General features: G+C 46.3%; 1 protein-coding gene across 3 annotated transcripts in view; it reads right to left on the reverse strand.

Annotated features, from left to right (window-relative positions):
- Nucleotides 1-821: 821 nt before the first annotated feature.
- Nucleotides 822-15,342, reverse strand: part of PPME1 (protein phosphatase methylesterase 1) — a 35,933-nt gene continuing 21,412 nt past the window's right edge. The window contains exons 6-15 of one of the 3 annotated variants that reach the window (XR_012585189.1): nucleotides 14,111-14,265; nucleotides 13,481-13,571; nucleotides 12,672-12,737; nucleotides 11,762-11,894; nucleotides 10,901-11,030; nucleotides 8,983-9,027; nucleotides 7,978-8,042; nucleotides 6,899-6,966; nucleotides 3,918-5,547; nucleotides 822-1,620 (exon numbers count right to left, since the gene is read on the reverse strand). Coding sequence is in view for 1 of the 3 variants with exons in the window: in XM_074572238.1 (XP_074428339.1) it covers nucleotides 5,529-5,547; nucleotides 6,899-6,966; nucleotides 7,978-8,042; nucleotides 8,983-9,027; nucleotides 10,901-11,030; nucleotides 11,762-11,894; nucleotides 12,672-12,737; nucleotides 13,481-13,571; nucleotides 14,111-14,265 (772 nt within the window). In the remaining 2 variants the exon portion in view is untranslated. Of the gene's footprint in view, nucleotides 1,621-3,323; nucleotides 5,548-6,898; nucleotides 6,967-7,977; nucleotides 8,043-8,982; nucleotides 9,028-10,900; nucleotides 11,031-11,761; nucleotides 11,895-12,671; nucleotides 12,738-13,480; nucleotides 13,572-14,110; nucleotides 14,266-15,342 lie in introns of those variants that run through there. The other 2 variants (XR_012585190.1, XM_074572238.1) reach the window with 2 other exon arrangements.

Here is a 15,342-nt window from a genome sequence, read left to right on the forward strand (position 1 = left end):
AAGAGAGGGTCAGGCAGAAGGACACCATCGGCCCCCGCACAGAAACTCCCTGACTCCCTCCGACCTCATCTATGCGACGTTTGGATGCGATGAAAACCCTCCCAGATGGAGAGGCGGGGGGTACCGCAGACTGGGGAGGGTCCAAGCCACCCCGTCACCTCTCTGCTAGCTGGAAGGAAAAGGACAAAAACTGGGGAGGGGGGATAGAGACACCAGGCAGATCTCCCCCAGGGCCCTCCTGCCTGTTTTGGGTTAAAAAATGTGCATTTATCACTCCGTGGCTGTGTTTATGCAGCCCTGGGTTAACCCTTCCGCACAGGGGATGAGCTGGGAGCAGTATCGGGGCAGGGAAGCAGGAGCGGGAGCAGGGCTCCAGCCCGGCACTGTAGGAGGATGCTACAGCAGCCCTTAACCCTGCTTGAATGTAAAATTTCCAGAGCAAAACTCCCCCAATTCCTGCTCTTCAGGCATTCAGGCTATATTATAAAACAGAGGGTCCGACGCAGCACAGGTTCCGTAACAGCCAGAGCGCCGTGGTTTATTACTTTCAGATGTTTCTGTACACGTGGGAGCCATCGCTCACCGAGAGGAGGGGAAAAAGCAAAAGCTGTAGCTAAAGCATCCCCCCCGGCCCCTCCCCACACTGGAGCAGGGAGAAGGGATGGGGGAATATTTCAGATGACGAGACGCTTCCGTGAGTCACCAGAAAAACCCAAGGTTTGGGGTTTGGGCCCAGGAACAGCTGGATTGACACCCCTCCTCCACAGGCTGCTCCGAGGAGCCCGAGTAGCGCAGCCGAGGGGAAAGGAGGAGTTCCTACTCCAGGCTTTTCACAAATGCTTTATTTGTAGGCGAGAGAAAGGGACACGGAACAAGACACAAAGAGGATGAGGCTGACACGGGACACAGAGCGGGGTCTCCGGAGAACTCACACACACATTTTCCTTTCGGAAAGAGCAGCACGTGGTAAGAGGTCAGCCCGCCGGATGGGTACAGCTTGGACTAAACCGGCCAAGCATCCAACAGCAAAGCTCAGAGCAAACACCAAAGCACTATCCCGCAGGTTTCGGATGCCTTACGGACACGGCGCAGCGTTACAGACGGATCAGGGCAGAGGATACAGCCAAGGGAGGAGGGTTTGGGCAACACAAACGGCAGATTCAGGCTGTGAGCGGAGCACCAGGCTGAGAGACGGTGTTATAAATGCCCCACGACCAAGTTTTTTTGGAAACGGCAACCCATAAACTATTTTTTTTTTTTTTTTTACTTCACCTGAAGATCTAAAGTCTAGATCTTCAGGACGGTTGAGCACCAGTTCAAACCAGTGAATGGCTGATCACCAGACACCTCTGAAGGTCTCTCCTCCCAGGCCCTTCAACACTCAAGATAAAAGGCAATAGCGGAGGGGAGGAGAAACAGCGGCACTGAAGTCGAGGAGGTGGAGAACATCAGCACAAAGCCGTTTGCTCTCTCTCTGTCTACTACCGGCTGCCCACCCGCTCACTGAGGACCTCGCTGAACATGGCAGGACACTGATAAAAGTCTGCGAAGTCCTGGGATGGTCTCGCTGAAGGAGAAGCCAACGAGTGACTTTGCCTATTGCAATGGCTCAGCCCTGCCCTGCAGAGAGAAGAAAATCAAGGAGGTTCCCCTCTGAACTGCCCCAGTGCAGTATTTGCTGGGCTCCTGGTGGTACCGACGGGATCTACCACACCACCACCACCTGTGAGAGCTCCCCGACTTCTAAACTTCAGTTTAGAAGTTACCTCTGAGAGCCCCCCGACCGCCAGCTCCGTTTACAAGTCACTCCCTGCTTTACTGTAGTGCTTTTTTTATTTTTTTTTTTTCCAGAGGGTGTCTCGGCTGCACAGAAAGTGACCTCCAGTCGCAATAAACATCAGTATTTTGAATTGGCTTTGGTATCACCTCCCGCTTGCTTCACGCCTGGACCAGGACAGGCTGAAGACAAAAAAAAAAAAAAAAAAAAAAAAAAGGCTCAAAAAAAATTAAAAAAGCAAGCTCTGTATAGCAATGTGATTCAGCAACCATTGCAGCACTGAGTGTCCGCGTCGGTACGTATCGATCACCCCGGTCACTAAAAGCGTTTTCAAAACACCAGCAGGGAGGAACTCGGCTTGAGCACGTGCAAAGAATCATAGAATGCGTTGTGTTGGAAGGGACCTCTAAAGGCCATCTAGTCCCACCCCCCTGCAGTGAGCAGGGACATCTTCAACTAGACCAGGTTGCTCAGAGCCTCATCAAGCCTGGCCTTGAATGTCTCCTGGGATGGGGCCTCCACCACCTCTCTGGGCAACCTGGGCCAGTGTCTCACCACCCTCAGCGTAAAGAACTTCTTCCTAATGTCTGATCTAAACCTGCCCTGCTCTAGTTTAAAGCCATTGCCCCTCGTCCTGTCGCTCCATGCCCTCGCAAACAGCCCCTCCCCAGCTTTCTTGTAGGCCCCCTTCAGGGACTGGAAGGGGCTCTAAGGTCTCCCCGGAGCCTTCTCTTCTGAAAAGACACGCAGCCAAGCTCTGCGTTCGCAGGATCTGTATTCAAAGCAAGACTACACGCTTTGGCAATACAGGAAATACCTTTTTTTCCAGCAATCGCCATGCTCCTGGAATCTACAAGTCACCGAGGGTTTTGTCCGGTGCATGTAACACAGGAGCTGGCAAAACCCCTCCTGGGTCTGATATGAAAAATTTAAGTGAATCCTGCAACAAAGCAGCCTCCCCCAAACGGCATCTTCCGTTCCTGCCAAGCCTTGGGATTTTCCATTGTGAAAGTTTCCACCGATCCTCAATCCAACAACTGAAACAAAAGCAAGAGAGATTTCTAAAGAATCAAAAGCGGCGGCCTAAAACCAGCACCTTTTCAATTCAGGAAACCTCCTCCTGTTTATCTGTTTTTACAGAGCCGGTACAATGCCGTGGACCGTGGAAAAACGCAGTGAAAAGCTGGAAGTTACGGGGGAGTTTTCTAGATGTCCCCATTTTTCATGAGTCAAAGAAAACACCACTTCTCTCCGCAGCTTTTACCACGGTCGGGGAGATCCTGCACCTAAATCCCATTTATCTCTGCCTGTAGCGCTCAGAAAAGGGGGAAGAAACTGCAACAGGAGCATTAACTATTTTTCAGACAAAAGCACAGTCTTAAAAATGGTATTTGGCTCGAGACAGCCGAAAGGAATTCCCCCTCCACCCACCCCCCCCCGCTATTGCTGCTGTCCCTGCAGTCACCTTTTTTTGAAGCCGGCACGACGCGAGCTGCCTATTTCTGTGCAAGTCAGGACCGAGAGCTTGGCACGGAGCAACGCCACATTGACCAGGCTGTTGAAATATTTATTTTTTTTTTCACTCACTTCTCAAATGGTAACAACAAAATATAATTCTGGGGAGCCCACAGGATTCAGAAACAGTCATTCGTTTTCCCAATGGTGCTTCTACAGAATACAAAACCGATTTTCTTTTGCTTTCCATGGAGTTTTTTGTGTTTGTTTTTTTTTTTAATATCTCACAAACGGTAAAAGCAAATGAAAAGGATACGTTGAGAGGCAAACGCAAGGAGTTACCGCAACGAATCACTCAAAGCCGGATCCTCCAAGTTACTTCAGCACGGAGGAATGTGACTTCACCGAGATCATTCATGAGTACGACAACAGGCACATGCTTAACTATCCCGTGAAGAGAGACTCTGGACACACACACTGAATTATTTAATCTCTAACAATTTGAACACAGGAATCATCTGGAAAGGACCGAGAATTTTGCCAAATCTTCAGGATAGAGCTGGGGAAAGTGCTATTTTGCATCTCAACTACTGAAGATCCATTTAATCCATCGGCAACTAAACCAGGGGTGGACGTTACATCAAGGTCACAGTAAACTAATGCAATAATTAACACGGTGACTTACGGAGGGAAGCGCCGGGAGCCAGCAATTGCTCTTTTAACACCTGAGTGCGGTGACCAAAGTGCCAGGAGAGAGAAGAGCTCTCTGGAATGAGGTTTTCTTGTCTCTAATTCGGCCATTTCCCACCCTGATGCGTCAGGGGAGAAGGGACACAGAGCTCAGGGTATCCAGGGCTCACACGCGAATGAATCCGAGGAGATGACTCTCCATCAGGGTAAACGCCAAGGTTAAAATGGGCTTTGCCAGCTCTTCACACTGTCTGCCTTTGCCCCACCTGCACCTCTCAAACGCCAAGAATTCCCGATGGCTCTTGTCACAGGACAGACACGCAGATGCACATCGCAGCTCCCAAATCAGGCCAACAACAGAACTATGCCTCAGCAAAACAGCGTTAAAATACTGCTTTCATCATACAGCATCAAGGGGTTACGGACACAAGGCAAAAAAGAAAAGATTTCAGACATCCACCAGCAACATATTGAGGAAAATTGCTCCAAAACGTGTCTGCTCTTACGCTCAAGAGTGATTCTTAGGTGAAAGCAATCTGACGAACTGTCTGTGGATAGTTTAACCCTGAAGAAAAGCTCTCTGTGTAACTACTGCATTTACATGGAAATATGGAAGGCAGGCAGCGAAAGGATCTAGGAAGTGACAGTGAAAACAAGGTCTTTCCTCCAGTACTGGGTGGCGGGGGGGAGAGCATAAAGCAGCAGCAGCTGCCTACACCTCTGCATCAACACCAGCAGGACTGACTCCAAGCTCTTCCAGGGTTTTATTTACTGCGCTTTTTGCATATTTTTTTTTTTTTCATCCAAAAGGCGTCGATCTCTGCTCAGTTGTGTGTAGCAGCTACAAGAAGGGAAGCACAAACACATTCCAGAGAACTGCGTTGTTACCGCTGCTTCTGTTAATGTGTCTGCAGTAGACGGAGTTATCCAGGCTCTTTTTCTCAGTGAGAAACTGAAACAAGTATTAAGAAAGCTGCAAGACTGAAATGGAGCTCACGGTCCCCCCTCGCCTTTTGGTTTTACAGTCCTGTCCGACATTGCACAGGAAAGTAGTATCTAGGCTGTTCCCGCAGATTAACTCATAAGGCTGGCATTGGTGAGACGAAACCTGAGCTCCCAACGAAGCCGATTCCTCATCTGCTTTAGGGGAAAGAAACGTGTATATAAAAAACAAACCTAAGGGGCACTTCAAAGACGGTTAGACAATTCCATGGAGAAATCCTGAAGCCTTTGGCTATGCTGCAATGCCCTCGGTGGATCTGGATTGCCAACGGCCCCTTTGCCGTTGGGTCCAAGAAAGCCTGAGAATCGACAGAGATCGGTATGATCGACTACTTGGGATTCCAGGAGGTCTTTCCTTGTGGCAGCAGAGAGGAGCCTGTTTCCAAGGGCCTGAAGAGCTTTTCATGGTCTTCAGTACAAGCTGCTTCCCAGCAAGGAAGTCCCTAAGCATTTACACATTCTGGAGAACTAGTTCTAGGGGATGAATCTCACACCAACTTCTCACTGCTGCTGAACTGGAGAGATGAAAGGATATGGATACATCACAGTGGCCTCTGGTGCAGTTTATTTACAACAGGACTCAGTGCTGGAGAACACCAGGATATTAACAAGCAGGAAACACACTAGGAGGGAAAAAGGAGAATGGAAGAAAGGTCACATGTTAAAATCAAGGCATTCTCTGCAGATATTTGACCCTGCGACATCCTAAATGTAGTCGATTACCCAAGATTAAACACGGCCAAAAAGAGTCTATCGAGCAGGTTAAAATCAGCATTGATGCATTCAACAACTGTAACAACTTGTGAGCTACGTAACAGTGAGAAGCACAAAAGCTTCATATATGTGAGACAGCACAAAAGCTGTCTACGGCTTAAAGACACAAGAAAGGCCAGCAAGTCACCACACTTTCTCCAAGCCTCTGGTTTTAAAGCTGCTTTTGCTACAGCCAGAATAGCAGGAGCAACAGGTTAATGCCTTCAAAGACTCACAGAGATAGCACAGGTTGCCAAACACCACGTGGAGATTCAACGTTGCAGTGCAGTACAGTCCTTTGGGCTTCTCCCTCTCTCACCATTTACACATCAATCCACACTACACTATATCCTTTCGTTGGATTTAAAATATGCAGTCCACAGTCCTGCATGTCTACTGTTTCGTCCCCAAGGGCACAAGATAAAGGGGAAAAAGAGCAAGAGGTCATCCAGCAATACCTCTCTAGCACTGCCAGTCCTACGGCATCACACATTTTGGGGCTTCTAACTTTCGTTGAAGAATTCTTAGCTAAAAGCAGGAAGATTTTTCAGGACTGCTTAAGAAACACGTTTATTTTAGGATCACCTTTCAGGTGAATGGTAAAGCAGATTACCACCTTCTACGAGGTCTATGCACTGGTTTAGTTTTTAGCTTTATGGTACCGTAACTAAGACTCTGTTGAGTTTTTCCAATCAACCTTATCAGTCACAGCCTGCTCTCGCTGCTGTGTGGCTGGTCAGAGAGGCCTGTCTTCTGCGGTTTATTATGATACGAAAACACATGAGATAAGTATGGGAAGTCTGCAAAGGGAAGCACACAGCTTTACCTGTCTAATCTCACCAGTATTTCTTGGCCAAAGAGTGCGGAGCAAGTAGTTTCCAAAACACAGGGCCTTGACTACTTAAATAAAACGCTATTTAAACTAAATACCACAAAGCTCGTAATTCTGCCTTCTGGCAGGCTATGAAGAAAGGAATCAGCTAGGGAGGATCTGCTTCGCTCCTCCCCTCCGAGGAAGGAGGTTTCACTAACACCTGAGAAGTTTAGAGAGAACACATAAACACACACATTACTGGCTGCGACTCAAAGCTGTTTGTTTACATGTGGTTTTTAGCATTACGTGAAAATTCCAACCTCCCACACTGAGAGCCGAACAGGCAGGCAGTAAGAGCAAAAGCTCTGCTCAAGGACTGCACAGCGCCAGCACCCGCAGAGCCTTACCACTGGAATCCACCGATGGGCTCTGTAAACCTGTGACGGATCAGGAACGTCGCAACAGCTTCAGCAACCTGAGGGAAGGGGAAAAAAAACTGGTCCGAATTTAAAGGGACACAAAGATATCAAGGAATCCAGTAGTTTTCAAAGCCTGCAGCATTTCCAACAACAGTTTGTGTCCTCAGAACTCTCTTGCTGAATCTAGTTTGCTTCTTTGAAACTAAGAGCTCCATGTAATGGTCTTATATATAAAAGAAGGAACTACGTGCTTCCACCTTTACACAATCAAGAACCAACAAAGCTTTTTCACCACCTCTTAAAACAACGCCTAAGTTTAGCAGGTTAAAAAGGTGTGGTGAAATCACGACACAAGTTATTCCTATAAAGAATAAATCAAGACAGTAACCTGACAGTAATAATACTGCTTAGAATGTATGTTAGAAAGAATAACAATGTAAGAACTCAGTATGTTTAGATAAAAATCCCTATTCCAGATTGGTAAAGTGAAGCACAGAAAGGCGGAGTTTTACACGCACAGCGGTCAGTATAGAACAAGCATTAAAACCAGACGTGTTTCCAACCACAGGCTCCACTGGCTGCACCACATTCCCGCTCCTATCTGGACACTATCTTCAGCAGTACCCAGAAGCAGCACTGCTCTGTCTGCAAGCTGTTTCGGTAACATTTGGTTTGTATTTGGAAAATGGGAGCCACCCAACTCAGCAAAACACAGACCAATCCCAAATGCTTCTGCTTAGTGCATGGGAGAGTGGAGAAATCCATGAGGAAAGGCAGGAGGATAAATCCACACTCCACATGGTAAGAGTTAGTTCTATCACCACTAGCCTGAGAGTTAAATCTGTAACTTAGCCAAGCCCTGCGTCATGTAACATCTTAGCCCAGGCTTTCCAGCCAGCTTAAAAATATGTGATTAAATCCAAGCTGGTTTGTAAATAGCCAGTTAAGACGTCATGCCAAAAAATGCCTCTGAAGTATAATCTCTGCTTCATAGTAAGCAACAGACCCCTTTCGCATATAAACCGTGAAGACTGTGACTTATCTAGCTTCAACACGGCGTTGCTCACCTTGTCTGGAGCATCTTCATGGACTGCATGGCCACACTGTGGGAGGACCTGCATCTGAAACTTCCCTGCGGATCAAGAGAGTCATCACTGCAGCTGCTTTTCAAGTGGCCTTGATTTCTAACAGCAAGCAGTTCTTGTGTACGCAGGAAACATCAGACGCTACACTCTTAAAAGCACCGTGACTGTTGAATTCTTCTAAAAAGGATCTCGCATTCTTTACAAACAAACCTCACTAAACGCATCAGGCAAAGAGTGACCACGGAAGGCACAAGAGTCTAAAGCAAAGTGTACAATACACACAGCAGTTTCAAAAGAAAGCAAGAACCAGCTGCTTAATTCGTCTTCTCCAGGTGTAACCAGAGCAGGGTCCCAGGAGTTAAAACGAAGCTAAATTTCTTAGAGCTACCTTTCAGAGTTGGAAGCGTTATCAGATTATCGGATCTACCTTAACATAATGTTTATCCTGCTACACAATACTACTTTTCAGTACCGGTTGCTCTGGGAATCAATGAAGCTGGGATAGGGGAAAATAACCCCAAACCACAACCCCCAAAACATTAATGCAGATGATGAATCTTGGTCTGATGTCTGCCAGAAACACCAGGAGACCAGACAGTTTTGGATGGTCCCAAGCGTTCTAGCTAGGAACCTCAGGAATGTTGTTAGAAAGGGAAAAAACTGATTAGAAAGAACCCACGCAGACCATCATTCTGGTCCAAGAGAAGTGTGGCAGTCCCATTGCTGGAAACACTGAACAAAAACCGTGGCAACACCCTTCACAACTTCCAACTGAACCTTTTCCTTCTCAACTTCTCCACCTTTCCTACAACCACAGACAGTTAAAGAACAGTTTGGGATGGACTAATTCTTTAATGCACATTTGTTTCAATATTGACTGCACCTGGTAAGAGACCATTCCAGCTCTCTCTTGTGTACCCATAGCAACAAGCTACCATCCAAAAAGAGCATTACAGTAAGGATAGAGTAACAATATTAAATATTTACCTTGCATCTGTCCAATTGTTAGATCTTTATCCAGCCTGTCAACGCCTACAATCAAATAAACAGATGTATCGGAGAAAAGCCAGAGAGAACATGACTGCCTAAGCAGGGCTTTACTCAACGTTTTCAAGGAGACATTTGGCTTGAAAAACTCAAAAGAAACATCATCTGACACCCACAAGGAGTTTGCACTGCTGCACCTCAAGAGTGTAAAGTGACAGGAAAGAATCCCAGCCAAAAACGCAAGAACACATCCTTCCCTACAACTTAAAAGAGTATTTATCTTTGTTATCTTGGTTACACAATTTCCCATCAGGGCACAAAAAGGGCCTAGAACTGGCTCTACAACATTGATAATTTGACTTTCAGTTGAAAAGTTCAAATCAGGTCCATATCCGTAGGAAAAAATCATAGTAGTGGAGGCTGAAGGGCAGCTTCATAGAATCATAGGGTTGGAAGGGACCTCTGGAGACCCTCCAGTCCAACCCCCTGCCAGAGCAGGGTCACCCAGAGCAGGTGGCACAGGAACGCGTCCAGGCGGGTTTGGAATGTCTCCAGAGATGGAGACTCCACCACCTCTCTGGGCAGCCTGTGCCAGGGCTCTGCCACCCTCACAGGAAAGAAGTTCCTCCTCATGTTTAGGTGGAACTTCCTGTGGTCAAGTTTGTGCCCGTTACCCCTTGTCCTGTCACTGGGCACCACTGAGAAGAGCCTGGCCCCATCCTCCTGAAACCCCCCCTTTCAGTATTTATAAGTGTTGATAAGATCCCCCCTCAGTCGTCTTTTTTCCAGACTGAAGAGACCCAAATCCCTCAGCCTTTCTTCATAAGAGAGGTGTTTGAGTCCCCTCAGCATCTCGGTAGCCCCTTGCTGAACCAGGGAGCCCAGAACTGGACACAGTACTCCAGCTGTGGCCTCCCCAGGGCAGAGCAGAGGGGGAGGACGACCTCCCTCCACCTGCTGGCGACACTCTTCTTGATGCACCCCAGGATGCCATTGGCCTTTTTGGCCATGAGGGCACATTGCTGGCCCATGGTCATCCTGTTGCCCACCAGGACTCGCAGGTCTCTCTCTCTGCAGAGCTGCTCTCCAGCAGGTCAGCCCCAACCTGGACTGGTGCAGGGGGTTATTCCTCCCCAGGTGCAGCACCCTACGCTTGCCCTTATTGAATTTCATAAGGTTCCTCTTTGTGCAGACCTCCAACCTGTCCGGGTCTCTCTGTATGGCGGCACAGCCTTCTGGTGTGTCAGCCACCCCCCCCAGCTTTGTGTCATCAGCAAACTTGCCGAGGGTGCACTCTATCCCCTCATCCAGGTCATTGATGAATATATTGAAGAGGACTGGACCCAGTACTGACCCCTGGGGAACACCACTCGTCACTGACCTCCAACTAGACTCTGTGCCCCTAATCACTGCCCTCTGAGCTCTGTCGTTCAACCAGTTATCTATCCACCTTACTGTCCATTCATCAAGCCCACTCTTCCTAAGCTTCCCTATGAGGATGCTGTGGGAGACCGTGTCCAACGCCTTGCTTAAGTCAAGGTAGACCACATCTACCGCCCTCCCCTCATCTATCCATCCAGTCATGCCATCATAGAAGGCTATCAGATTATGATGGCATGGATCTGTCCTGTTTGCTCTTCTTCCACACCATACAAGTAAAACACCCAACCGACAGCAGCAAGGCACAGTATGTCATTATGTGCTATTTTGATATTAGAGGCACTGAACAAATTCCAGATCTGCACGGATCAAATGGACTGGGTTATGATATTTCAAGAGACATAGAAAAGTCAAGGTGGAAGAGAGATCTGCTAGTATCAGGAGAAACATTAGCCAAACGCTGGCCCTATTCTCTAACGTCATGCGGGACTGCAATGACCAGCCACTGAACCTGAAGAGGAGTGGAAGAGACACATACCAGCTAAAAGCAAAAGCTTTGGAGTTGGGCAGCTTAGGAAGAGGTTAGATAAACCCCTGAACCAGCCATCCCAGTACTTTTCTGTTTTCGCCAGTTCAATTCGCCATGTGTATAAGTGCTCCTTCTTTGTCTGCAGGGAGGAGAGAGAGCTCTGCATTAGCGATCAGTAAAACAGCTGAAATAAAATGAACTCAGAGTGCCACTTGGAGGTATATCTAAAAAATACTGGCTCCCTCTGGTGGATTCCAATTGGATGACCCTCCTTGCTCCTAAACTTCTCTCCAAATCAAAAAGTATACAAGTAAGGAACAACGAAGTCAGTAAGTGCTAAACCTACAAATGAAGAGAAGGCTGCAGTTTTCAGGGCACTCAATTTGCTATTTTTCACTGGCACAAACAGCTCCCAAATTGTCTGAACATCCAGACTTGGCTCTTATTCAGGTGACAGAAATAAAAGGGGCTAAGCTGGCTGCAACGATTTTCCTCGAGGAATTTACATTCCTAGCTTGCAATCGCCTGCATGACCTCCTGAATGCTACTGCACCTTGGAAACAAACGAAAATACAAGAAAGACTCAGAAAAACAGCGTTACTCATTCAGGCCAGAAGCCCCATTTCAGGCCGTATGCACTAAATCTGTGAGCACCTGAGGAAAGAAAACCAAACATGTTTTCAGGTGCCAGTTCAGGACAGAATCAGTGGCACAAGACGAAGAAGAAAAACAACAGTCACAATGTAAAGTTTTTGGTCCCTGGAGTCGCTCCCTTTCATGTTAGAACGATTTGGATACCTACGCAGCTACTTCTCTTGGAAGGGAGCATTGTGCAAACACGAGCAGAAAACACAGCAAGAAACTCCCTACCTCTGTGTCATCTTCTTTCTTCCTTTTGTTGACAGAGCCTCCCCCTTCCTCATCCTCTTCCTCCTCCTCCTCTTCTTCAATAATACCCTCCACTATGGCTTTAGGACATTCAGGACTGGCAGCCCCTTCGCACCTGTGAAAATAAAACCAGAAACTGATTCCCTGCCAAAACAAACAAAAACCCAAACTGTTTTTAACCTAAAATAGTCAGCAATTTCTCAGATAGTGGCTGAGAAAAATCCCCCCCAAGTTTAAAAGTAGCTGTGGATGAAAAATACAGTCGTGACTAGCCAAGGCACTGGGGACCTGTGCAGAATATATGTCAGAGTGCAAATACAAATGCAAACAACTAAAGGAGGCAGAAGTGGCAAAACAGTCAACGATAGCTTTTTTAAAAATGGGGTACGGACATTTGTAAAGGCTCGAGGTATGGTAGGGATTAGAGCGGCACAGGCAGGTCACTCCGATCCCCCAAGCCCACCTCAGATCACTCCTGAAATGCAATAAATAATTAAACAATTACTAAAAGGAGTGGAAGATACAATACCCAGAAGGTCAACTCGATTTAGGGCAAGATTTCTGAAGAGGCATCAGACTAACACTTATTTGTTCACGTGTGCGGAAAGGCGGAGAAAGCAAGGAATACACAACCAGCACTAGTTAAACTTTTTAAAACACAGCTCTTCGCAGATTTTGCCCCAGGGAAATTTTGGCCAGGTTTTCTCCAAGTGACATGATTATCGTTCAGCGCTGCTGCAGGTATCAACTGCGATCAAATGATAAGAAAACTGTATTTGCTAGAAGAAATTTTCACTTCCAAGTGCATTTATGCTCTGTAGAATGGTATTGTGAAATATACAAGATGATTTTAAGAGCTCTAAAATAAATAAATAAATAAATAATCACTTACTGTTTGACTTGACCGACCATAGAAACTCTGGCAGATTCAAGATTTCTTATCTGTCCACTTTTTACACTAGAAAAGAAAAAAAATTGGAAGGGCATAAATAGTAACTAAACAGAATCAGCATCTAGCAGGCCCAGACACTGGAGCGAAAGGTCTTTACAGCTCATGACTTCCCCAAAACCTCCCGTTCTCAGAAGGTGTTTGGAGTGGCTCACACTATGGGACAACTTACTTGAACCACCCATTGTCCCTGTAACTGTGAATTAAAAGACACGCGGGAGAAGTGTTGATGAGGAAACAGTGAAGTGGGGTCATACCCACCTCATGGCAGGGGACAGGGAGAGGTCAAAAATTATGCTGGGTAACTGGTACCAGAAGTGGGCTGGGTAAGAACAGAACTGGGTAAGTCTACAAACTTAACCGTCAGGCCTCTCCCTTTCAAATTCAGCTCCCAGATGTGCAATTAATTCTTTCTGAACTGGAAATAAGTCCCATTTCTTACAGATTGGGATCTCTCAAGCTTCTTCTGTAATAGCTGGGACACTTACAAGGAAGCCGTAGTTCATACCATGAGGCTTTCCCTTAGTTGAAGCTCTTAGAGGATCCTTCTCCAATGCCTAGCCAACTCTCCCAGGAAATTAATTATCTTTGAGACCTCTCTCTCCCTGTCAAATCAGCCAAGGAATTGGTGACAACGGTCGGGGAAGTTAGCACGAAAGGCGAAAACAGACAAATTACACAAACTTTGTTTCCTTTGGGAGCCAAGCTAAAAAGACAAGTGATTTTGGAGACTACGTATGCCCATGCATTACCTCCACTCAATGGCATTCTCAAGCGACTTGAATGTTTTGGGACGACTCCTTAAGAAGTTCTGCATGCTGTTCAACGCGTCCATAGCTGTACCTAAAACCAAGTTTTTAACTTTATGGCATCTGATGAAATTATTGCCACATCCCCTCCATACAGAACTGGCTACCAGGGAACGCTCTCAGAGAGAGCTGGAGCTCGCTGGGGATTTAATGTTGTTAAGGAAATTACAGCTTAGAACTCCTAAACCCACAGTCACACCTGCTCTCACATTAGAGAATTAATATTTGAACAGGTAGGACAGTTCAGATAGTAAGAGAAGGCAGTAACCACTCATCAACGTCATGCATTATGTAAAAAGCCACCTTTCTCCTCGCTAACAAGAAAGTATTGCAAACAAATTGTCACGAAAATAGCAAACACAGAGTCCATCTGGGAAAAGCAAAAAGAGGGGGGTGCATTAGAAAGATTTCTGTGTAGGTAGCATCTGTTTAGGAAGATGGAGTAGGCATTGGTTTAAAAACTGGGCAAAACTTTCCATATTCAGGGATTTGCGGATAAAAGAAAAAGATCAACGTGGAAGACAGAACCCCACTGAAGGGGGCAGAAGCCTGTCCCAGGGTACACACACTTACCCTCCACAACGTCGATCATGCACAGACCCAGTAAACTTGGCACCAAATTGGCGACGGCCGTGTGCACTGCGATGGCACCCCCCATGCTGTGCCCGATCAGCATGATAGGAGGGGGAAGGTCCCCATACAGAGCTTCAACCACATTCCCAACGTCTCTGCCAAATTGAGATAAAAGCATGGTTGGCATCTCTTACCTTGATACATTTCTGAAGCGGATTTGTACATTGGGAGGAGAAAGTACAGATCCAAAATAGATGTACGGCTTCAAATCCTCTTTGTGCTCATTTAACCCACAGGTAATTGAGACGAGTTTATTCTCTTATCGCTGTTTCATCTAGGCACCAATGCAGGAAATCGTTCCAGCCAATACTTTCCTGAACAAGCATGTCATTGCCCTTTTTACCAACAGAAAGCGTTCATTTAAAAGAAGTGCCTGAAGAGAACCTTTTACGTTGACATTTGCTGTTAGGAATTTCACGTAAAAGGCGAGAAAGCTGTCAAATCTTCTTGCACGGAAGCGCAGACTAAGAAATTCACTGTTCTGAAAGGAGAAACCTTTTGCAATTGAAAAGAGAAAATAACTGAGCCCTACTGACCAAGGCAGAGATAAACACCACCGAGCAAAAGCAAAACGATTCAGACTTTCTATGAGCATAGATACCACAAAAAAAGGGGCAATTTCTCCTCCTTACCATAAGGCACCTACTTTAAACTCAAGCTGTCACTGCAGTACCTGAAAGCTGGCTGGTGCCACTCACAAAACCCCAAAAAATAGCAGAGCTCATCATTGAAATCTAAGAGCACTGTAGTTGAAAACACCCAAATTGGCTTTCCTGACTAAAACCATTCAGAGGAACCGGAGACCTGAGCAGTGCTACAACTGGAAAATAGAAAACAAGTCAAAAAAAAAAAAAAAAAAAAGGTTGACCAACTTGTTTGCTCCATCAGAAAAAGTTGCTTGAGGATTCAATTAAAAAAAAAAAAAAAAAGAAAACCAGCTATAATTTAAGGCTCCCATTTAAAAGCTACTGAGGAATAACTTTCAAGCTCGTTGCCAAGGGGAGCGAAAGGTTTAAAAACAAAAGGAATTTGTTTTCCCCCCACGGTAGTGCTGCTCCAGATCTAAAAAAATTCTAATCATTTCATAGGGCATCTCCTGAGGACAGTAACACATCAGGACCTGACAAGGCGTAAGCAGCAGCAATCGGTACACAATGGAAGTCAGAATACAT

The sequence above is a fragment of the Larus michahellis genome, chromosome 1, assembly GCF_964199755.1.
Source record: "Larus michahellis chromosome 1, bLarMic1.1, whole genome shotgun sequence".
Classification (NCBI taxonomy): domain Eukaryota; kingdom Metazoa; phylum Chordata; class Aves; order Charadriiformes; family Laridae; genus Larus; species Larus michahellis.